The sequence below is a fragment of the Gopherus flavomarginatus genome, chromosome 4, assembly GCF_025201925.1.
Source record: "Gopherus flavomarginatus isolate rGopFla2 chromosome 4, rGopFla2.mat.asm, whole genome shotgun sequence".
In the NCBI taxonomy this organism is placed as follows: domain Eukaryota; kingdom Metazoa; phylum Chordata; order Testudines; family Testudinidae; genus Gopherus; species Gopherus flavomarginatus.
The window spans coordinates 21,597,853-21,622,031 of NC_066620.1; the positions used below are offsets into that span (position 1 = coordinate 21,597,853).

Here is a 24,179-nt window from a genome sequence, read left to right on the forward strand (position 1 = left end):
AGCTATAGTTGCAGCAGTAGACAGGCAAATGGTGGAATTAAAACTAAGCCACCTATTTTAGAAATGTTCACTACTCTTAAACTTGGGGAATGGAGAAATGGTATGTTGAAGGGATTGTCTATTTATCATGGCAGTCCATATTGTAAGGTTTATAGGAATAGCAATAAGCTTTCAGGTATCATTTTCTTATATGCACATGCAGTGTCTAGCTCAATGGGGCCCTGATCCTTGACTGGGGCTTCTAGGTACTACTGCCATGCAAATAAATACAAATAATAATAATTAATATTAACCTGAAGAATTCACTTTAGATGGAAAGCTGGCCCTGGTGAAGTTATTGACTTCATTGGGGACCAGGGGTTTCTCATTTATCTCTGATCTGATTGTGTAGTGTATCACAAGGATATTCCCAGACAGCAGTGTTACCTCTGGGAATGTATTCTCCATTAGGAAAGACAGCTCCCCAGTTTCCATATAGGCAGCCAGAAAGTTACAGCACAGAGTATTAGCCTTATACTCTTTTTCTACATATTACATTGGTGACTTTCTACATTTTAAATGCCAGACAAGGCTGTCAGCTTCAGCCCTGCACTAAGTGGGTGAAATTCCACTGAAGTCAGTGGACTGCCCCTGTTTATCAGGGCAGCTCCCAGGATGGGGTAGGAGGTGGGGGTACAGAATACAGATAGGACATTTGTCCCAAGCCTGGTTTTTGATGGGGCCTTGCAGTGTCCTCATGCGGTCTGTGCTTTTGGATGAAGAGCAGGCTGTCTCTCAGTGTTGGCTCACAGACTTCCCTGACCCTAGGACAGCCCGGCTTTCCCTGCCCAGGGCCTATAGGATGGCAGGTTACAATCCCTCCAGGTTGATGCAGGAAGAACCCTCTCCCTCCATACTCCATTCAGTATGAGTCTAGGAGGGTTATGTGTTTTGTTGAGCCAGGCGTGAGTGAGAGGTTGAGGGGGGCATGCCAGGCACATGTATGTGGGAGAGAGGTGGTGTTATGAAGTGTGTGTGTGTGTGTGAATAAACAGTGTTTGTGAGTGTGTGTGAGGGGGCTTCCAGGGGTGAGTGGTGTGTGAGTGTCTGAGGAGGGTTGTGAATAGAACACGTGCAGTGTGGGGAGCACTGAATGAACTGTGTGTAGGGGGTGTACCAGGTGTTTGGATTCTATGTGTATGTCCTGCATGGGGATGCTTATGTGTGGTTGTGTGGGAGGAGCCTGGGAAGCATCAGCCTGGGCTGGATGTGCTGTGAGACATGAAGGAGATAGAGAATGAATGAAATGTCAAAAGGAGGCAAAAAAAGCATAAACCTACTGCTGCAGGGGACACTGATACACTTTGTCTTTTTTTGGTGCAGAATACACACCGCCTGTAGTATGACAGATACAGCCAGGCCAGCCGACAGAGGGTTGCGGGGGAGGAAGGGGCAAAGAGTGCAATTGCCCAGGGCCCTACCCAATTTAAAAGGGGCGTGTACTTCATTGGCTGCCGCTGGGAGCCCCTGGCCCTTAATCGCCTGGGTGGGCCAATGGGCTCCTAGGCATGTGCAACCGCTCCGGGCCGAGTGGGCCAGCGTGATTTGCTAGCACGGTCAGTCCCGAAAGTGACAAATTTGTCACTTCCACCCTGAGCCCCGCATCCCCATAGGGATGGCCCTGACCCTGTGGCCCGGAATTGCTGTCAGCGGTCCTGGAGACAGCTAAAGATATGCCAAATAGAGGTGACCTAGTGTTATGAGAGATACAATTACAGGGTTTTCTCTCTTAACTTTTCTTACCATGGCTGTTTGTAATTAGGGCTAATCCTCCCTTGTAAGCTTCTTTTTCTGGGATACTCTCCATGTAGGCATATAGCAGAGGTTCAGCCCTGCCCAAGCTGCAGATTCCAGAGATACCTGTTGACCTTTGTCTCTGTACTTTCACTAGACACCCCAATGCCCTGTGGTCCCTGTGCAATGCAGCTCCTTACGGACTTGGAATCCTTGGGAGAAGCCAAGGAGAGGCTTCTCTGAAGCCAGTGGAAGGAGGTGGCACTCTCTCTTCGTCCTCCAACTGAGTTCCGTAGATGTGGGCTGTCTTTGCTAGCATAAGTAGAGGGGGGAATGAGGCCTTCATTTCAATTGTCAGTGTATTTGTAAGGTAAAAAGGTGGTGGGGGTGGCAGAGAGCCAGGAGGAGAAATCTCTCCTGGGTGCACAGGAACTATTCTTTACTGAGCGCCGGCAGCACTCAAGTAGCCCAATACAAAATGTGAGGTGCAGATTCTGATGCCCTTACTCTCACTGAGTAGCGTCTTCATCTTCAAATTGTCCTGCTGGAATCAATAGAGCTGCTCATGGAGTAAGGTGATATTCAACTTGAATAGGAGTATTGTAACGTGGGACAGTGGATAACATGAAAGACTGTACAATTAATCTATCTATGTTTTTTGTTTTCTGATACTACCTATCACTGGTATGTAAGTGCTCGCAATTAATAAGAACATAAGAATGGCCATACTGGGTCAAACCAAAGGTCCATCTAGCCCAGTATCCTGTCTTCTGACAGTGGCCAATGCCAGGTGCTCCAGAACGAATTAACAGTACAGGTAATCATCAAGTGATCCAGTCCCTGTTGCCCATTCCCAGCTTCTAGCAGACAGAGGCTAAGGACACCATCCCTGCCCATCCTTGCTAATAGCCATTGATGGATCTATCTTCCATGAATCTATCTAGCTCCCTTTTGAACCCTGTTAGAGTATTGGTCTTCACAACACCATCTGACAAGGAGTTCCAGAGGTTGACAGTGCATTGTGTGAAAAAATACTTTCTTGTGTTTGGTTTAAACTCACTGCCTATTAATTTCATTTGGTGACCCCTAGTTCTTGTGTTATGAGTAGTAAATAACACTTCCTTATTTACTTTCTCCACACCACTCATGATTTTATAGACCTCTATTATATCCCCCTTTAGTCATCGCTTTTCCAAGCTGAAAAGTTCCAGTCTTATTAATCTCTCCTGTTCCATAACCCTAATAATTTTTGTTGCCCTTTTCTGAACCTTTTCCAATTCCAATATATCTTTTTTGAGATGGGGCAACTATATCTGCGTGCAGTATTCAAGATGTGGGCGTACCATGTATTTATATAGAGGTCTTATTATCTATCTTTTTCTTAATGATTCCAACATTCTGTTCGCTTTTTTGATTGCTGCTGTACACTGAGTGGATGTTTTCAGTGAACTGTCCACAGTGACTCCAAGATCTCTTTCTTGAGTGGTAACAGCTAATTTAGACCACATCATTTTATATGTATAGTTGGGATTGTTTTCCAATGTGCACTACTTTGCCTTTTTCAACATTGAATTTCATTTGCCATTTTGTTGCCCAGTCATCCAGTTTTGTGAGATCCTTTTGTAGTTCTTTGCAGTCTGCTTGGAACTTAACTATTATGAGTAGTTTTGTATCATCTGCAAATTTTGCCTCCTCACTGTTTACCCCTTTCTCCAGATCATTTATGAATATGTTGACTAGGACTGGCCCCAGTACAAACCCCTGGGGGACACTATTATTTTCTTCTCTTCATTCTGAAAACTAACCATTTATTCCTACCCTTTGTTTCCTAGCTTTTAGCCAGTTACCAATCCATGAGAGGACCTTCCCTCTTATCCCATGACATCTTATTTTCTGTAAGAGCCTTTGGTGAGGGACCTTGTCAAAGGCTTTCTGAAAATCTAAGTACACTATATCCACTGGATACCCTTGTCTGCGTGCTTGTTGACTCAAAGAATTCTAGTAGATAGTATTTTTCCTATAACAAAATGCTTGTCCTGGTAAAAGATGGGGCCCTCTACCTCTACAATCTATATCAGATTATTAAAAAGTCCTTATTTTAATTTTATTCTTCCCCACCTGTTAAAGCTTAACCCATGCCTAACGCCAATCCTCTATTTCTTGTTTGAATGGTGACTCGTATTGTATTCCTCTGAGGGTTATGTGCATTTGCCATGTGCCCAGAGCCTGAGCTTTTAGGAATGGTATATATCTAATCTCCCACCCTCATGACAGCCAAAACTTTGTTTCTCACCACAGATGAGTTTTCCAAGCTAATGGGCCATATTCATCCCTGGTGTAATCCATTCATCCCATTGATTATCTCTCCTACTCCAATATCCACATGGAAAAAGTCTTTTGCTCAATAGGAAAATATACACTTCCATGCTACAGGAAGTACCAGGGCCAGATTCGGCCAGTGGTGTATCCTGACTTCAGTCACCATAGACTCTGGTGGAAGATGCTCTTTGGCAAAGTACCTGCCAGCTACCAACTGCTGAGGTGTGGGGAGAGAGCACTGGAGAGAAGTAGGACTTCAAAGTGAGTGTCACTGACTGGAGAGGGGACATGACCAGTGTAGCCAGAGGGTGTGCTGATTAAGCACATCTCTTCAATAGTCTCTTCCAGTGAGGTTCTCTGGTGCCTCCAATGTGTTTTAAAGCTGTTTTCCCCCAACAACAACCTCCAGGAAGAGATCTCAGTCTACTGTCCCTTGGAGAAAATCCCTTTGGGGTGTAGGAGCTTCCCTCCCTGGGCGTGTAGTTTACACCTCTTTGCTTCATCTAGCTACTAAGTTAATACATTTTTAGCTCTTCTGCAAGACGTTTTTAATGCTTGCCAAATCTGCTAGTAACAGAATATTTGATTGGATTGTAAAAATTATTGCCACTAAAAACAGTTAAATCTATCTATATATCACTGCAAAAGTTTTGGCTGCAAGAACAACAGTGGGCCTGGCTTGCAATTTATTAATGTATGTATTAAACATAATGTAATGTATGTTTGAGTTAGAGAGGGAAAGATCAGACAACACATTTATTTCTAAAGGCTGAGATAATGTAGAGATCTATGTGAAATCATTGCCGAATCATATTAGTGGTGGAAAATATCTATTAGATCATCTCATCCCTTTCTCTGCCAATGCTGCACTGTTCACGAAGGTTAATCTTCTAGTGTATGCCACTCATTCACTGTGTGACTGTCGCATGTCACGCGGCCATGGGAGTTTCACCACAACTTTCAGCTTTATTTCTTGTATTTCCATAGAGAGGTTTTAAATTTTTTGTTGTTGTTAAGAAATGTTTCCTCCAGTTTTGCATTTCAATTTCTTTCTCCCAAGTTGTGTCTGAAGGTCAAAACATCAATAACTGCTCTTGTCTGTTTTATAAAGATGCACGTTGAAAGAGTTGTAAAAAATGCAAGTTCCTGCATGAACAAGAAACTCTGTCTTGCCGGGCCCATTGGGACTGGTGGATTGACGGCTAGCAGGTGCTGTTGGAGAGCCTTGTGTTGGTTTGTGTCCCAGCAACCCCTTTCCTGGACAAGGTGTGATTATCTAACTGGGCAAGGAGCAGCTCCTCAGATTCACTCTGTAGGCAGCAGTAAGGCACACACAGCTTTGGCGTTTTTATGCTTGTTTACGTAAATACAATTTCTACAAATATGTATTTGCTTTGTCTTGAAAGTCTCTGTTTAGACAGCTTCATAAAGGCCGATTCTTTACCTGGTGCTGTAATAGTAAGAGCTGTTTTAGGGCCTGGTGTCACCCCCGCTGAACAATGTGAGCCCAATTCACTGTTACCCTGCACCTTGTGTTGGCATTTATGCAAGTGCAAAGTGGATATGATATGCCACCACTCTGCTTGGCACTCACTTTTCATGAATACAAAGGCATATGACAACAATGAATCGGGCCCAAGGGGAGCAGGAGCAGGCCTTAAAATAGTCATCACTGTGTATGAGCAATAGATTATTTTCTGAATTACACACTTTTTCTATTTTAATAAGTTTCCAGTAACAATTAGATCATTCCCTAGACGAGTCACATGACACATTTCATTATTTAAAAATCCAAGCAGCAGGCATGCATGCACAGACACACACACAGAGCAAATAAACAAATACAAAGCTCCCATTGCCTTCAGTGGGACCAGAACTGGGCTCTTAAATTTAGTTTACCTGTGTGTATAATTTAACACTGAACTCTCCAATTGTTTCTACACTTAGAGAAACACAACAACAATTCACTACTGGGCTAAGCAGTTAGTACACCGAGTCTTTTGTGTGTCTGAATTATGACCTTCCCCCTCTGCAAATGTGGTCTGCAATAAAAACATGGACTCAATCTCGGTGCAGGTGCAGCCTCTGATACCTGATGTAGAAATCAGGAAGCAAAAATCAAAGAGGGGTTTCTGTTCCACAATTGCTGCAGTTTCAGTGCAAGCGAGTCAGTCTCCGTAAAACACTTCCCTTTCTCATGAGTGCTGCTCGGCGAGATTTCTAAATAAACGAGTAACCTGAAGTTTGGGCTGAATTTGACACCCACTAAGAAAAAAAAATGGAAATTAGAGTTATTTATAGTGGTAAGCGAATGCCGATTTCATCAGCTTTTGTTTAATGTGAGGAAACAGAGTATACGAGTATGGTAACCTTACTTGTAACTTCTTGCTTAAGCTGGCAGGAGTGATTGAATTCCCTGACACTGTAAAAGTCTGGACAACCCTGCCAGCTTGTGGAAGGTCAGTCCAACAACTGTCACATGGAAAAGCATCAAAAGCATGAGCTGTCGATAGTGACCTGCATTTGCAGAAAATCCGAGGGCTTTCTAATTAACTGAGGATCTCTAAATTAGAGCAAAGCCGCTTGACAAGCCCCCTCATATGCCTTAAGTGTCAAGGCGCAGATAATCATTACATCTAACAAGCTTCTGATTTTTAACAGTAGCTGTGAGACTAAATCAGCTCATAATGGCTCAGTTTCAAAACGTTTCAGTGCATTTTTCTTCTCTTATTCTGAATTTATATTCTTTGTTCCCTGCTCAGATATTCTGATGCTTTTCCCTAATTTCAGTCTTTACCTCACAATGGCTCCACTTCTCTTAGTCAGGCAGCTCATTTGCTTGTCATTTCTCACATATGGGCATCCATGTTGGTTAGTCATGATTCTTTTCAACCAATACATTTCACAGATTTGCTCCATCCTTCCACCCCATGGCGAGCAAGGAAGGGCTGCAGAGTTGATGTCATTCTGTAATTTAAAAAAAAAAAATGTAGACTCAAGCACCTGTCTTGCAAGATGTGAGATGTAGTTTTACTTTTAACCCTCAAAAAATTGGTATCTATAGATCTGCTGGATTCTGATCTCGTTCATTCTGTTTTTACAGTGGTGTAACTCCACTGACTTCAGTGGAATTGCTCATTTACACCAGTGTAAGGGAGCTCAGGCTCAGGCCCGCAGAATCTGAGCTTCTCCTTTCAACTTTATTCATAATCTCCTAAGAGGATAAATATTTAAACTGGCTCCATCATGCATGCTGGAACAGCTGTAGAGAAAGTGATGAGGGGAACTTGCTGCTGACATGGTTATGTAACTCCCCTCACTGGTAAAGAGACAGGCATACGGCACGCACAGAAAGATGGCAAGATAGACTCATATGTAAGTTGTAATAAAGAGCAGATAAATACCATTCAGGAAGGAAGGGAGTTAATGAACAACTCTTTGGGACTTCTCTGCATGTGTTTATATTCAACTACTTATCCATATCCTTGTAATTATTGAAATAAAATATAATAAACCTTGATGCTTAATTTTTCTTCTAAAAATTTTCACAAAGTAATCAAATCCCAAAGTGCATATTGTCTTCCAGTGGCTTTGTCGGTAAATCAGATTTTTACCATTTATCTGCAAAAGTTAGATTTAAGCATCCTTACTGTAATGTTTGAAAGATGAACATTTGTTTCAGTGGATACTGTGCCAATCAATAATCTTCCAGTTTGACTCAGCTATCAATTATTGCTGCAATTATTTATCTAGTTGGATATTTAAAATGTCATCAGAAAGAGATGATTACATATTCCAGAAAGCAAGGCACTGTATAATCAGATGAACTGAATCCAGTTAAATGTAGTGTGGTACTAACTTGTCCTTCAGAGCTGAATTTTGCAGCCGCAACTGAAACAACGGCTTTCTGCACTGTTGTAAGGAAACAGATCTTAACCTTGGAACACAGTATGTTATTGGGGTCGGGTAATACTTAGATAGAGGAGACCTTGCAAGCCTGGAAATTGAATCAGCCTTACTGACATAAAGAAGCATTTTTTGGTATATTTTCATTGGATTTCATCTGCAAATCTATAAATAAGAAATTCTTCTCTTTATCTTCCTTTCTGTGACTTTAAACTCCTGAAACCTGAAGCACTGAATTTTAAAATGCTCCTTTTGTGTTCCTTGACTGGATATATGGTAAATACTCAGTGTGCCCTGAAAATGCAGTAAAGCTATAGAAATTCCTTCATTCTCACATTCCCTAAACCCCACATATTCTGAGCATTATATCATTTTCAACTTCAATGATTCTTAGATTACAAAGAGAAGGCAGAATAATACAAACAAGACCATAGAACTTTATGATATCTTTTGTCCTTTTACAAAGAAAAAAATTAACAACTCTTTTAATACGCTGTTGTGCAAGTACAAAACCGTCTTCTGTAAGGGTCAGCCCTTGCTGTAATTGCGGCTCCAGTGACATTGAACTTGTTCAAGGACATAATAAGGCTTTGCCTTTCCAATAGATGATCTGTGGACAGAGATACTGATTCTGGGAACCTGCAGAACCCCTGGCCGAGATGGCCCAGTTTATCAGATGGTGCCAGAGTAAACCTGGGCTGGTGGAGTCAGCTGCTATCTGAGTGCACTGATTGGTGAGGAAGGGGAAACTGAAGCAGAGGAGGGGCATTACAAGAGGGAAGGAGAGATTGAGAGGATCTGTTTGGGAATGCAGGGGAAGAAGAGATTGAGAAGACAGTTAAATAGCTGTATCTCCCAAATCCTGAAGTTGACCCTCAATTAGAATTATGATCTACAGAAGCAAGCCCAATCTAGTCTGAAAAAATTAGAGCAACATTATTCTAAGGTGAGTATTTTCCCGTAAAACTTTGGCATTGAGAACATTTAACTGGGTAAATTGAGTTACACAGCTTGTATGAGCAGCACCAGGGCCTGTATATATACCAGAACTTCTCCCCACATAATATCACCCTTGTCACTGCAGCTCACAATACCCATCTCCAGCCTTGGCGAGAATGTGGCTTTTGCAGCCACAATGGAGCACTGTGGGGCACCTGTCACAGGCATTATAGCCAAGGGGAGATGTAGTTATAGCATGGGCATACCCACCTTAGCTTTAACCTAGCGAGTATGGGTAACAATTATAGTGAAGACATGGTGGCATGGACTAGCATCCCAAGTATGTACCCAGGATCCCTGGCAGGCTTGTACTGGGGAGCTAGCTCACGCAGAAGTCCACACTGCCACAGCTTCACTAGTAGTGTTACTGTTTTAACTATATCAAAGCTAGTGTGACTATACCTACCTACGCTACAATCAGACCTTCATTTACTGTGTAGACATCGCCTTGGTTGTGGAATACTCAGACATTCAGAACACTGCCTCCAGGAGTTGCTACTACTACGCTATGGTTGCAATGGGCACACTTCTTAGTACTGGTTTCCTAGCACTAGCAGTAGTGGAAGGGCAGTAGGGTCCTGGCCAAGACCACCATGCAAGCCCAGCCTTGCAATCAAGTATTACAAGCAGCAATATTCCAGCTGCCTCCTGAGTGAATGTATTGGGCTAAATTAATTGCAGGTGCAACTCTATTCACTTAATACACCAGGGATAAATTTGTTCTGTTATGTTTACTAACAAAACAGACTGTGCCATGCAACTCTATGCTTTAAACGTGCAATACAAAAAGTCTATTCATAAGTGAAAGAATTTATACTTATTTAACTGAATCTGGGATGACATTAGAGAAATAGAAAATGACATGTAAAGTATTGCAGTGCATTCTCTACAAAAATAAATAAATAAAGGCAATGAGGGATGGGCACTACCTCTGTATAGATTTACTCCAATGTACTTACTCCAAGTCGCTCTAACAGTGACCAGTGGTGTGAATATTCCATCCAGTGTCTCTCCCCATGAGCAGAGATTGAGTGGTTTCAAAATGTCATCTCAGTTTGATTTCTTCAGGAGTGCCCAGTGTATTGCATTAGCGTCCTTCAGCAATTTCCTATAGCGTTTAATTGGGTTGTAAAGCATTCATAGTTATGCTCATTAATACAAAATCGTGTGACTATGTTTCTGATCTTGTATTTGTGAGAAGATATTTTATTACATATATATAGTACGTGGGCTATTAATATAATGAATATAAGTAATTAATAATTAAAACTAAAATAACAGTATTAGCAGTTTCAAAACAAAATAATGTAAAGGTTGGGACGTAAACCTTTAAAAAAGGGAATATGGAATGAAAGGCTAGAAATCTAGATCTACCTTTCCCTCTGTGTTGTGCTGAGATGTTGCTGAGGTCAGAAAACATTGCATGTTCCTATGTGTCATCATATATGTCTTTGCACCTCTGGACAAAAACACTGTTAGTGAAGGATGGGCATGACAGCTTGGTTGTATTTCCTGCTTTCATGAGATAGCTCAAACCCATAGAACCAAATTTTCTGGCTGCTGCCACTGTGCATCTGCAATGGTGAGTGCAAATGGGCCTTTGTGTGTACACTCCAAGACATCTCATCCATTTGCACTTGCAGCATTCAGTTTGCCCATGTTTGTGAAAAGAGAGCACTGAAATTTTTGTGGTTGTCCCTTTTTACTCATAGCCAAAAATTTAGCCCATGTAGTTTTACTATCAAATCTTGTAGTCCTCCTATTGATATCAATCAAAGTTTTGTTTTACTCTAATTATTTGTATTGTAGTAGCATCTAGTGATCACGACCCCTCTGTGCTGAAGAGTTTGCATTCTGAATGGATAAAACAGTCCAAGGAAGAGTGGAGAGCCTTGCCTAATGTCATACAGTAGGTGAAGGGCAGAGTCAGGACTAGAGCCCAGATTGCCTGCTTGCTAGGCTACCCCATATCCTTTAGACCATACTGGGTCTTGAATAAAGCTTGCAGCAATTAATGGTTAGCATCATTTTAACATGCATTTTTATGCTTTAGTATCCTCTGCCTGGTGTTCAGGTTCAGTACTGTTGGTGTTAGAAGGGAAGAAAAGACTAAAAGAAAAAGGGTACTACCAGAAAGAAAAATAGGAAACAATTCATCATATAGGTGTATGAGAAGGAGCACAATTATTTGGAACTTTTCTGTAACTCTATAATTACACTGTATTTAAAAAGTGAATTATTAACCTGATTGTCCCTAACAGCCATTGGGTAAATACATAATTATGGACTGTTGACACAGGGTATTGTTTACTGCATAATCGGGTGACTGCTTTGAAGGAGCTTTGATGCTCTGTCGGGTCAAGGCTTACATGAGATTTCTTAGTTGATGGGTCATTGACCTGATAGACCATAATGATTCTGAAGGAGAATGTATCTGTCTGTAATGTGTAGATCTAGCTAGAGGAGTTTTAGTTAAGGCCATTTGGGTGTCACTCCTGTTTAAAAGTCCATTCATTTAAAATGATTATAAATTTTTAAAGGAAAAAGAAAAGCCATACTGGGAAAACTTAGTCATTGCAACAGTAATAATCATTTTTGTCTTTTTAAATAGCAAAAGTGATCAGATGGCATTAGGGACTATGGGCCCAGTCCTGGAAAATCCTTACTCATGCGAGTCGTCCCGTTAAAGTCAGTTGGAAGAGAGCTGGAAAAGAATCTGCACGTCAGGATTTGATCACTTTGTGAATTTTTTTAGAAGTCGTGGGCCAGATTATATCAATAATGAGTTCTGCTTACAAATCTGATGGTACGATATAGTCCAATATTAGACTCTATAGTTTATATTTTGAATTAATGGGAGTGCATATGTTGAAGTCTGTATGTCTTTCTATATTATTTGAATTTCTCTGTGATCTTAGTATTTAAGTGCAAGCTACTTATGTTTGCCGGATCTTATTTGTTCGAGAAATTTCTTTTACAATTTATTTCAAAGCTGAATTTTAAGCACCAAATTGTTGTCTGAACCCACCAACTGCAATTTGCTTCCATTTGCTACTAATCGAAAAGTGACAGATTTCCACCCCCAAGTTTTAAAAAACACAAAATCATTCCCAGACTAGTATCTTACTTGCCAAGTTGGAACCTGAAGCAGTTTTTTTTTGTAGCCAAATAATAATCGCCTTGAAAATGGTGGCAGACATTGAGGTCAGGCCAGTATCACTGGCAGCCCTACAATGCTCCTGAGGGACAGCAGAAGCCATCTTCTTTTTGCCAAGCACTGCAGCTCAGGCAAGAGATCAGTTTCAATTCTGGTCTTTGTGTAAAATTAGGTTTTAGTAGATTTTTTTTTTAAAGTGAGTAACAAAAAATACAAAGTATTTTGACACTGGAAGTAAAATGTCCACCCACAAACTTTCTATTTTCCCTGGAAGGACCTGATCCCACACACATGGGAATGGACTAGAGTCTTTCCATTGACTCCAGTGGGCGTTGGATCAGGCCCAAAGCTAAATGTATGCTTATTTATGCAGCTTTTTTCCTTTGTTTCTGTGTGAGGTGTAAACACGGGCTACGTTTCATGTGAAAATAATTCTGCTTCTTCTCTCACACCAGTTTTACACCAGTGTTTTTCTGTTGACTTCACTGATGTTACTCCTGATGTAGGGCTTACTCCAGTTCTCACTGACTGGAAGTCTTCCCATTGACTTCAGTGGGCTTTGGATCCGGCCCTTGTGCTTGCGGAGCTGAGAAGAGAATTATTTATCCTTAATTAGAGGTCCAGGGAGCTCTTGCCCTTTTGCTCTCTGATGATGCTGTGTAGTTGTTTTTCTGGAAAGAAGAGGTAGCATTAGAGGAACCATACCCATTCCTTGTTCCTTTTCCTAGCCCCACTCCCCATTCTTGCTTTCACTCCAAATAACCCTCATTTTCTTTTCCAGGCTGTTAGACTTTAAATGTATGGCAGGCGATAGGTTCTGTTTTCCTTTGACCTTCCCGATAATGCTACTGTTGTCTAACTTTAAATAGTAAACCATTATCAAACTGCAGCCGGACTACTGCACGGCCACACCCCTTTAACTTGGAAGCTGTCAGCCTCTTCCTCTGCTGAAAGGATGTCGGTTTGCCATAAGGGCTGCACCTTAAATAGGCAGAAGTCTGCTTTCCCTGGACAAAGGTAAAGGCAGGGGAGTCCGGAAAAATAGACTTGTGGCTGCTTGAGTGTGGTGCTTGGGTGTTTATTGGATTGAGTTTGGAATTCTCTGTTTGGATATTCTTCAGGGAGTCACCCTTCTGCAAGTAGCATCCTGTCTCTTTTGTGTTCCTATTCCACAGAGAAGGAATAAAAGGCTTAGTCTTTCCCACCTGTGCCCTGTAAGCCTGTTTTTCCCTCCTAATGAATTCATAGTAGTTGTTCTGCGGCACAAGTGAAAGGCACTCAAATACCATAGTGATGGGCGTGACAGAAGAATCTGAAGAGAACAGCATAGTAATACTTTAGGCTCTGTATGACAGAAGGCCAAGTAATACTGTTATCAGGAAATGTAAAGAGATATAATCAATTTAAAAGTAATATTTTGTTTAAATATATAATCCTTATCTGCTGAGTCATCCTTCCAGATATTAAAATAGAAAGATAATTACCACCATTACTTGCTTTTTTATCATTTATGCTGCTTGTATTATTTCAGTTTGGACAATGAAAATAAAATACCTGTAAAGCTGGTCAAAACTTTTTGCACAAAAAGATTTTTTTGGTGTAAAAAAATGGCTTTTTTGGAGAACAAAACATTTTGCAAAAATTTATTGAAATTAGCAATTTCAGTTTGCTTTTTGAAATGTTTTCTGTGATATCTTTCTTGACATTTTTATTGCAATCATTTTAGAAATTTTTCATTTCACAAAATCTTGGCTGCTAGTAAGAAGTGAGTTTTGGACAACGAAAAATTTCAATAAAGATTTTGCTGAAGGCATCAATAAAATATGCATCAAACAGGTCATGGAAAAGTTCATGAAAAACAAAACATGGGGCCACGTTGACTTCTACAAAATGAAACAACTTTCAGATTTTGACATTTAGCACAAAATTGTTTGTTGTTTTTCAATCATTTCTACTGCTCAGTTTCACTTTTATTTATAATCTGTTTCAAGTGGACTTTACTTTCCGATTCTCATAGGATTTTTTTTTTAATATATACACTGGAAACTGTACTTGTTCATTCTGATCTGGTGTTGCATAATTTTCTCATGTGTCTTACCTGTGTTTTTCCGTTAACATTTAATGATGACGATGATGACAATGATGATGATAATAATAATAATAATTAATAGGCATGATTCACTGCTCCATTACACCAGGGTTGAAGTCAATGGAGTCAGAGTGGTATAACAGAGTAGTGAATCAGACCCAATATTTACTAAAGGCCCTCCTGCCAAAAAAAAACGGTGCTATACAGAAATTATAAATGCTAGGTTACAGAGAAATGACCCCCTCGCCCCCCAAAACCCCCAACAAAACAAAACATACCACCACCACCAAAACCCACAGCTATTTATAATTCATTTATGATGGGCCAGTATAATAATGTGTCTTTTGCAATCTGCTCAATCATAAAGAAAAATCAGTATTCAGTTAGCTAAGGAAAAAAAATCATTGTACAATTACAGTTTCCCTCGTCTAAGTCAATGCTCTTAACTATTAGGAAAAGATGACTTATGAAAAGTGGGTATTTTCCCCTCAGTGCTTACAAACAGAAGTAGGTTGCAGAAGACTCAGAGAGTACATCTACACTGTTGTTGGGAGCATGCCTTCCAGCCTGGGCATGCCTCCTCTAGAGCTAGCGTGCTAAAAATAGCAGCTTGCATGTTGCGATATGGGTGGTGGCATGGGCTGGTTACCTGAACTTGGTCCCAGAGGGGCAGGCAGGATTGTACTCGGGCAGCTAGCCTGTGCCACCGCCTGTGCTGCAATGTCCACACTGCTGCTTTTAGCGAGCTAGTGTATGTCTGGGAGGCATGGTCCCAGCCGTAGAGTAGACATACCCAGATTGAGCATATCTGTCTTCAGTCTCTGTTAGCTTCCTGTGTCCCAGTCATTTCAGTTCTAAAGTTTTAGTTGAGGGATTTCAGCAGCGTGCATTTCCAAAGGAAAAGATATTTGACAAGCCAGATGGAGAAGAGATGAATCAAGTACAAGTGGTAACAATTAACTCTGTTTCCCCTCCACCCTCTTAAATACTGTAATGATCCAAAATTTATCAGCCTAAAAGCAAGCAATCATTTGATATTAAAGCAGAATAAAGAAATTCTAGTTTAAGTTCAAACTGTTCCTCAATTTTTTGTAAAGAGGGGAGGAGGGTGGAAAAGTATTTGTTATAATTTTCACATATTCAAGTCTCAGTAACATTCTATTTTTTGCATGTCTGATAACAAAAGATACATGTGATCTATGCAGGAGCCTACAAGAGCAACACGCTATTGTAGTAAGTAACCTTGTAAAGAAAGGAACCTTTTCCTATAAACCCCAGTTTTGCTAGGCAAGTGTACATTTTATAAGGAGAACAAGGTATATTTTACACTGAATACCCCACCACTGAGGGCTATAATGACAACACTTTCATGTGCTCTTACTGCTAAGCTCGTAGAAAATATGCAATGACCTCATTTGGTGGGTATTCATTGCTTTTGGGAAATCGAGACTTGTCAAGGTGTCTCCAGTTAGACACCAGAAATTGAGTCCTCCTCCCCCCAAAAAACACCCTAGTTTTGAAAATTGAGCTCATAATATTTATCCATGATCAAAACATTTTTTTTTCTTTTCATAATCCCCACAAACGAACCACAGCAACAGAGCATCATATACTACCTCACTGAAGCCTGCAATTTGACACCCTTTTACATACCTTTAGACCTGGGAAATTGGGAAGTGTCCAAATGATCTTTGCAGACCTAATTCGATCTCATTTACACCAATGGAAAAGTAGAGCGAGTCTGGAGTCTCTGGTGCTACTTCAGATTTCTGCCATTATCCTAAGAGGTGCTGAGTACAAGTCCCACTGGGACTGGGTTGTTAGCACATCTGAGGGAGATGGAGAAGAATAATTTTTCCAAGATTCTTGTGGCGATCTCACCTCTCCCCAGGTTTCTTCAGCACCCACTTGCTTTACTCCTCAGGGGCTTCGTGCATGGAGTGGTGGGTTGGCTGAAGGCAGGTCCGGTTGGGGATGCACATTGTCTCCCCTGGCACCCAGAGCAAATGCCATTGTAAAGGTTATTCAGGCTCTGTTATAGTTTCTGTGCCCTCCCCTCGGTGGGATACCCCTTCATGTCTCAATGGTTGAAGAACCCCAGGCAGCACCAGCTGCAGTGGAACATGGGGCAGAGCTGCTATTCCTTTTGGAGCCTATGGCCTAGTCGACACTAAAAAGTTAGGTCAACCCAGTTATGTTGCTCAAGGGTGTGAAAAATCCGCACTACATTGATGGAAGAGTTTTCTGAGGGAGGTGGATGGGAGAACCCCTCCCATTGGCATAGGTAGTGTCTACATTGAAGTGCTACAGCTGGCTGCTGCAGCTGTGCAGCTGTAGTGTTTCAGGTGTAGACAAACGCTCAGAATCAGCATGAAGTCACAGAGCCCCAAATGGTTTGAGGGCTAGAACCACTGCATCTTCTTCAGAGGGGCAGACCAGCCCCACCAATGGAGAGAACTCTGGGAAGGGGAATCCTTGCAGAGGTTTCCTCCATGTGCATCCCCTTTCAGGATGGGAGTTACTGGGAGACAGAGAAATGGCTCTCCGACTGGGATTGTGGAAATGCCGGGCCTAGCTGTACCAATTCATTTTCAGCATCTCCTAGAAGTATAGAGCTCCAAATCCTGGTCCATCTGGAGTCTAGTTGATTTGCCATTGACTTCACTGGGAGCAGAATTTGTCCAGGGGGAATGTTGGTGGCTGTAAAGGGAATGCTTTGCAATCTCCACAGGCATGTAGTCTGGTCCTCCCCTTTTACTATTCTCCTATGTGTTTTTGCTTGTGAAAACTCTGCCAGATGATGGACTGAGGCCTGTATTTCTTCTACTATAGGGTAGTCTGGAACAGACTGTAGCCAGCCCATATGATGCCCTATCATAGGTTATGTATTGTGCGCATGTTTAGTGCCTTAATTTGGGGTCCTGTACAAACAAAATTCCGCATTGTGGATGTGGAACCTCTAGTCACATCAACAGGACCCCGCATTTGCCATTTCATTGTCATGGCTCCTGGAATGCCCAGAGATGCGTATGTGCTGTGATAAGCTTTTGTGGATCTAGCTTTTACTTTTAAGAATTGAAGGACACGCTTCCCAAGCCCACTGACATATACATGCATATTATTCCATTACTCACTTGGCACTGGAAGCATTCATATGCCTAGCTCCAAAATGAAGTATTTTTCAGCAGTGGCATTTAACTGACAGCTTCTCTTCCCAGCTGGCCTCTTCCCCAGCTCCTTGTCTGGCTCTACTGCTGGTGGCTGTGGACATGCCTATGGGTCTGGTTCAGAGTCAACTATATTGTGCTTCTGGATGTCAACTTCCTTTGACTCACGTAGCAGTGTAAAGCATTCGAATTTGCTCCACTAAATACATTTGCAAGTACAGCAAAGAAGAAATGTCTTTTTAAAAAAGCTCTGTTTAGTGCTAAAAGCAGATGCGCCTTCATATCTTATTTAGTAAATGTGTGGACTGCCCTTAAAGGCACTCAAATGCCAATATACATTCCATTCACTTGTTAACATTTTTCACATCAGGAGTTTAAATCTGTCACCCACACATTCCCCAGTTAAATCACCTCTTTATTTGGGGGGAAGGGTTAAAGACTGAAGTTTTGTTATTATTTTAGGGAGATGGAACGATTATTTTAGAAATGCTAAATACTGTTCTACGAAAGTGCAATGCAGTTTCTTAAGATCTGTAGCTAATAATTCTCTGGATGAGATGTAAAATAAATCGATGATTGTCTTCAAGTGAAATGTTTATTTAATATTTTTCTAAAGAAATTGGGCCAGTGATGTTATTGGGCCAGGGTTGAATTTAGCCCATTGTGTTTATTTTTTATGTAGAATCCCTGCAATGCAGTAATTCTCCTAGTTGTGGGACAGAAGAGTTTATTTCATCAATGAACAGTGTCACAGACAGTCACAAAGCCACAGAGCAATGTACTGGCACTGCATGGTCCTGTTTCTGTCTGCGCGGCATGTCATGTCTGATACAGCAGTTCGTTGTAAACCTCACAATGCAATATCAAGGCCTCTTACCACAATCCTTTTGTGACTCTGTGCAACTCCCTTGTCCACAGTGGGCTAGATCCTCCGCTGAGACGGAGTTCTGCTTGGTGCAACTGCAAAGTGGGTAAGGGGGAAAAGGTGGTAGCCTGCTAACTTTGTGCTTTCTGGAGCTGCTGGGGCCCCTTTGGCCACCAGCTTGAGTTAGAGCAGCCAATCAACTACTCTAACTTAGGTTGGCAAGTAAGGGCCTGCACGGGGCCATTCTGCTGGCCAGGGAACACTGGAGAACAGTATGATCTGGCCACGCCCCCTCCCACACCTAACATGTCCTCTACATCAGGAAGGCTGATGGGAGGGGCACAGCTCAGAGAAGCTATAGCATAAGCCAGAATCTGGCCCAGTATCTCCTCTCTGTCCTCATCCCGTTAGAGTGTGGAGTGAAAGTGAAGTGCTTCTCTTCTCTCTCTCTCCCTCCTTCTGTTTCTTTGTAAGGGCAAGGAGGAACCCAGCTGTCTCCAGTCCATTGAGCCAATGCTCTCTGAGCTGTTGTGTGTGTTTCCAATCAGCACTGTTTGCTGTGCCTGAGACTTCACCCTGGGACCTGGATCACACAGGAGAGTGTCCCGAGCTCGGGGAGCCCTTAGGCTGGAGATCATGGTTTCTCCATGGCACAAGGTGTAATGGAAGTGGCTCTTCCTCTGAAAGTGTCTTTGCAGAATACATGTTCATTGCCCCAGAGCTGAATTCAAAACGAGTGTATTTTTAAAAAAATCATGAAGGAAATGATGAAGGTTTCTTGTTTCAGTTTCACAAGTTCTCCTGAAAGCTTATCTGAGTTAGCAGTGGGTTAATACAGTAATCCTTCCACACTGAAGATTGGGCTCAAGCCCTGCTTTAGTCCAAGGTGCGTTTGGTGGTGCTCTCTCTAGACTATCCAATATGACAGAAAAACGGGGGTATTTCTGCCGATCTCATCCAAATCAGTACAATGCTGCAAGATGTAATTGCAGTACTGCTTTGCATGGGATAACATCACGTATCACACTCACAATGCAGTGTTTGAACCAGCCCCCGGGCTTTGTGGGAAACTATCCAGTTTCCTCCTCTCATGTTCCTCCTCTCCCTATTGGAGATTTTTAAGAGCAGGTTAGACAAATACCTGTCAGAAATGGTCTAGATAATACTTAGTCCTGCCATGAGTGCAGGGGACTGGACTAGATGACCTCTCGAGGTCCCTTCCAGTCCTATGATTCAATGATTCTATGTTTTATGATCACATACCCTCAAACTGCTGCCTTTACTCATGTCCATATCCTGTCTATCTTTCCCTTCCTAGGCTAACTTCTCACCTGTATGTGGGATTTCATGGTGTCTCTAGTGATCCTAACAGGGTGGACTGTAGTGGGACCCATTAATGTGAAGATCCAGGCCATGTCTTGGCCCATGGACCATCAGTCTTCTGGTCCAATAATCTTTCTGTTGAGGTGGGGTTAGTGGGAGGTGCTGCTAGAGCATATTGAGGTCTGCCAGGGTACTGCAATAGTGGCAAGGCAGAAATCCAAGCATGCCTGGAGCAGTTTGATTTGTTGTGCAATGTCCTTTGATTTGTTTGGTGTGCTTTGGCTGGGTTGGATATGGGTTTCATTTATGTTTAATCTGTCATTTTGTCCCTCTAGTGACCATGAGCTCTGCATGGGGATGTCAGAACAGCGAGTAACTGGAAACAAATTCAGCCATAATCCATCACTCTTCAGATTTAGCCTGAGAATGGGCACCGAGTAATAGTTTAGTGCATGTATCCTGGCCAGACCAAGAGCACTCACACAACACCCCCAAACCCAGGTTTATAGCAGGATCACCAATAATCGGAGTGACATGAGGTGCATAGGGTCTGGGTGTATCAGTGGGGTATGCACTGAGAGAATCCTGGTCCCACCCTGTGATACCCTTAATGCATCTCAATGAGTGGAGACCTTTAGTAGTGTAACTGAACCCCATACGTTTTGGAGGTGCAGGATTGGGGCCTCCTTGATTCCACTTATGGTTCTGGCTTGTCAGGGGTGTGCAAAAACAAGGGTTTGGCCTGACTTGTTTATTCACATTTTTACTTCTAGGTCTTGATTCTGTCACCCTTATTAAGATTGAGTAGCACCGTGCCCTTCAACTAATCCCACTAAAATGAATGGGTCTAATGTGAAGTAAGGTACTGCTTGGCGTGAGTAAAATTGGAGGCCTGCTCCTACTCCTACAGAAGTCAATGGGAGTTTCATCATTGACTTCAATGAGAGCAGCATAGTGTCCAAAACCAGGAGCTTACCCTGACTGAGTGGGAAAATAGGGACTTTTGTGCCCAGAATGTGGTGGTTTAAATACAACTCTCACTTCTTCAGTGATAGTATGTGGATTATTGCCATAATTTGTATAGTTTGGTAAGCCTGTATCAGACTGGAACATACCTCTTGGTGGTAATATGGTCAGTCAATAGCCTTCATTGTTAATCAAGCACTAATAGACAAATTAGAAACTGTTTCTTCAAAGCAGGAGGTAAATCACTGGTGGATTTTAGCTGTTTCACTGCTTTGTCTTATTTCCCATTTTATATTGCTCCATTGAAAATGTTAGATTGGTTAAGGTTAGAGAAGTGATGTAAATAAGCATTATTTTAAATTTAAATTATTATCCTGATTACCAAACATGAATGCTGAATTGAAAACTTGTTTTTCTTCAAAGCAAATGAAGAATAATATTACATTTTACACTTCAGTAAATCAATGTAGCCCTAATTTTGCCATGCAGGAAATCAATTCTAGTCTTTATAACAGTCGAAGATGTTATGAACAAAGTCATTTTGCAAATGATGGCAAGTAACACATTTATTGATGACTGTACTTTAGGAATTTAAAATTTGTGAGCACTATAATATAATATACTGCACTGGTAGCTGCTGAGTGAAATACAGATTATATGGTGAAACTGTAATGCATCATTTGCTATTAGTGGACTGGTAATAATTACCAGTTTCAAAGCAGCTTTTTCCATGTAATCTTTAGTCTCAGTCGTAACAGCCCTTCTCATTGACATTATGATTACACTAGCTGCCCTTATGATCTAGAATATCTAGTTGATGGGAATACTAAAATGTGATAGTGAAAACTGTATGTTGTATCCTTATTATAAGATAAAATGCCATTTTCTCTGACCTAATATATAAAATAGAGAAGCAGGGGTAGCATTGTATTGTTAGCATACTGTAGCCTGATCATGTAGTTTGTGGTATATTGTTAAAAATTTCCACTTTATGACAGCGAAATAAATGAAATTTTCACATTTAAGTCTTTATGAGCACAGGAATATGAAAGTCCAATTGAATTTTGTTCTATTTCCAGCAGATTTAAATATTTATCTGTGCCTGTATTCATGGCACACGCTAAACACCGCAATGCATTTTATTCAAATGCTGGCTTCAATTGAAGAATGAAATGTTAAATATTATTCCAAGGGCTTTTTAAGTGACTAAAGTGTTAAATGCCTGCTATCAGTGGTTGAATCTCTTCTTACTCATCCAATTCAGATTGTCAGACTAAATGTATAATAATAGAAGAACCTGAAGGCACCAGGAAAAAACGGCTATGGGTCACTATAGCCAGAACTATAGGCTGCCTGTCTCTCATATTCACAAATCATTATTCAATATATTATATAATGAAAATATTCTTATAAAGCTTTTTCTTTTTCCTCTTTGAAGTGAGGAGGAAAACAAGAAGGTTGCTTATAAAATGATACTAATGTCAAAATTTTCTTTCCAAATCTTTTCTGTCCTCCCTCCCTCCTCCTCCACATTAGGCAACTGTTTGAAACCTAATTTAGGCATCTACCATCTAATTTTGTAAAGAGGTTTTAACCACGAGTGGGTTATATTGAGTGAGATTATAAATGCATCGTCAAGTAAATTACAGGTCAGACCAGGAGTACATTATGCAGTCAAATACCATTGTAAGCCTGGCTTGTTTTTGAAGACCGTTATATTTTTGTTCCGGAGCAGACCTCAAGAGCTTTTGTTTTTAAATCACTAGCTAGCAACTCTATGAGAACTGTCAGGTTGGACTGAACATTAATTTTTGTTCTCATCTTTGTTCTAATTTCAATTTACCAATAGTTTTCAGTGAAAAATACTTACTCTGGCGAAACTGAATTATTCTTAAAATTACAGCATTCAATAAAAATACACTTGTCTCCTCCAGATTGCGTATGATCTCTTGCCTAACCTCCTCCAGAAGTCATTCATTTTCCTTGTTTTGCAATATATTTTGTTGTGGCTGCTTTCTTCTGCCATTATTAGTTAGCTTTTTCTTTAGTTATTTATTAGTCAGTTGCTCTTTTATAATGTCCAGGTTATTGCTGAAAATAAATTATCACGAATTAGAGATAGTTAGCTACTTGCCACAGTGCTGCTTACCATCCTCAAATTCTTTTCAGGACTAGAGAAATAATGTGACTCCAACACGGTGTGCATCCAGGCCTCTTGGCTACTGCCCAGATATTTGACTAGCTGAACTGCATCTTTCTGTGTCTTCATCTTTTTTTTTCTTTTTCTTTTTTTTTTTCCAACTTGAAGCTGACGCTCTGCTAAGGGCATGAGATGTTGTCTAATTTTCTACATATTGTTAGTCTCAGAATAATGAGGAGGATGATAATCTAACATTTCTCATCTTCCTTAGCTATCGTTGCACTTTGGGCTGCTTCTTTGAACCAATGTATCTGTTTTTGCATTATACCTTTCATCAAATTATTTTTAATTTTTTTTTCATTTTAAATATTAGTGAAGTAAGATCAAGGTATCTGTGGATCCATAATTAGAATGAATTTACTGAATCATCTTTTTGATGGATCTTTAACACTGTTACCTGTTCACATACTCTTCTGTTTGTTAGGGAAAGAAAACAGGCAGGAAATCAGTTCAGATTTGATATGGTTAAATGTGCAAAATCCCCTCCCCCATAACTAATCTTAGTTAGATTTCTGTTTCTCCAGTTTAGATTTAACGTTGAGGAAAAAAAGATTAGAAAGAAAAAAACCAACAACCATCAATCATTGATAAGCAGTTCAGTGATTAAACATTTATGCTGCTGTTGTATTATTTTGCAGGTAAAGATGAGCCCAGCAGCTACACGTGTACAACTTGTAAACAGCCTTTCAACAGTGCATGGTTTCTCTTGCAACACGCACAGAATACTCACGGATTAAGAATCTACTTAGAAAGCGAGCATGGAAGTCCCCTGACACCGCGGGTTGGTATCCCATCAGGACTAGGTGCAGAATGTCCTTCACAGCCACCACTCCATGGAATTCATATTGCAGACAATAATCCTTTTAACTTGCTAAGAATACCTGGGTCAGTATCAAGAGAGGCTTCAGGTCTTGGAGAAGGGCGTTTTCCACCCACACCTCCTTTGTTTAGCCCTCCTCCCAGACATCATTTGGATCCACATCGCATAGAACGTCTGGGTGCAGAAGAAATGGCTCTTGCAACCCATCACCCTAGTGCCTTCGACAGGGTGCTGCGACTGAACCCCATGGCTATGGAGCCACCAGCTATGGATTTCTCCAGGAGACTTAGAGAGTTAGCTGGAAACACCTCCAGTCCACCATTGTCACCAAGCCGGCCCAGCCCTATGCAAAGGTTACTGCAGCCATTCCAGCCAGGCAGCAAGCCACCATTTCTGGCAACACCGCCCCTTCCTCCTCTTCAGTCAGCCCCTCCTCCTTCCCAGCCTCCAATAAAATCCAAGTCTTGTGAATTTTGTGGGAAAACATTCAAGTTTCAGAGTAATTTAGTAGTACACCGTAGAAGCCACACTGGAGAAAAACCCTACAAGTGCAGCCTCTGTGACCACGCATGCACTCAGGCCAGCAAGCTAAAGC

General features: G+C 41.2%; 1 protein-coding gene across 6 annotated transcripts in view; it reads left to right on the forward strand.

Annotated features, from left to right (window-relative positions):
• BCL11A (BCL11 transcription factor A) overlaps positions 1 to 24,179 on the forward strand; it is a 105,439-nt gene that overhangs the window by 68,425 nt on the left and 12,835 nt on the right. For 4 of the 6 annotated variants that reach the window (XM_050952061.1, XM_050952062.1, XM_050952060.1 and 1 more), the window contains exon 3: positions 23,403 to 24,179. This exon is cut by the window's right edge. In XM_050952061.1, coding sequence (XP_050808018.1) covers positions 23,403 to 24,179 — 777 coding nt within the window. Of the gene's footprint in view, positions 1 to 11,630; positions 11,804 to 23,402 lie in introns of those variants that run through there. The other 2 variants (XM_050952063.1, XM_050952064.1) reach the window with 2 other exon arrangements.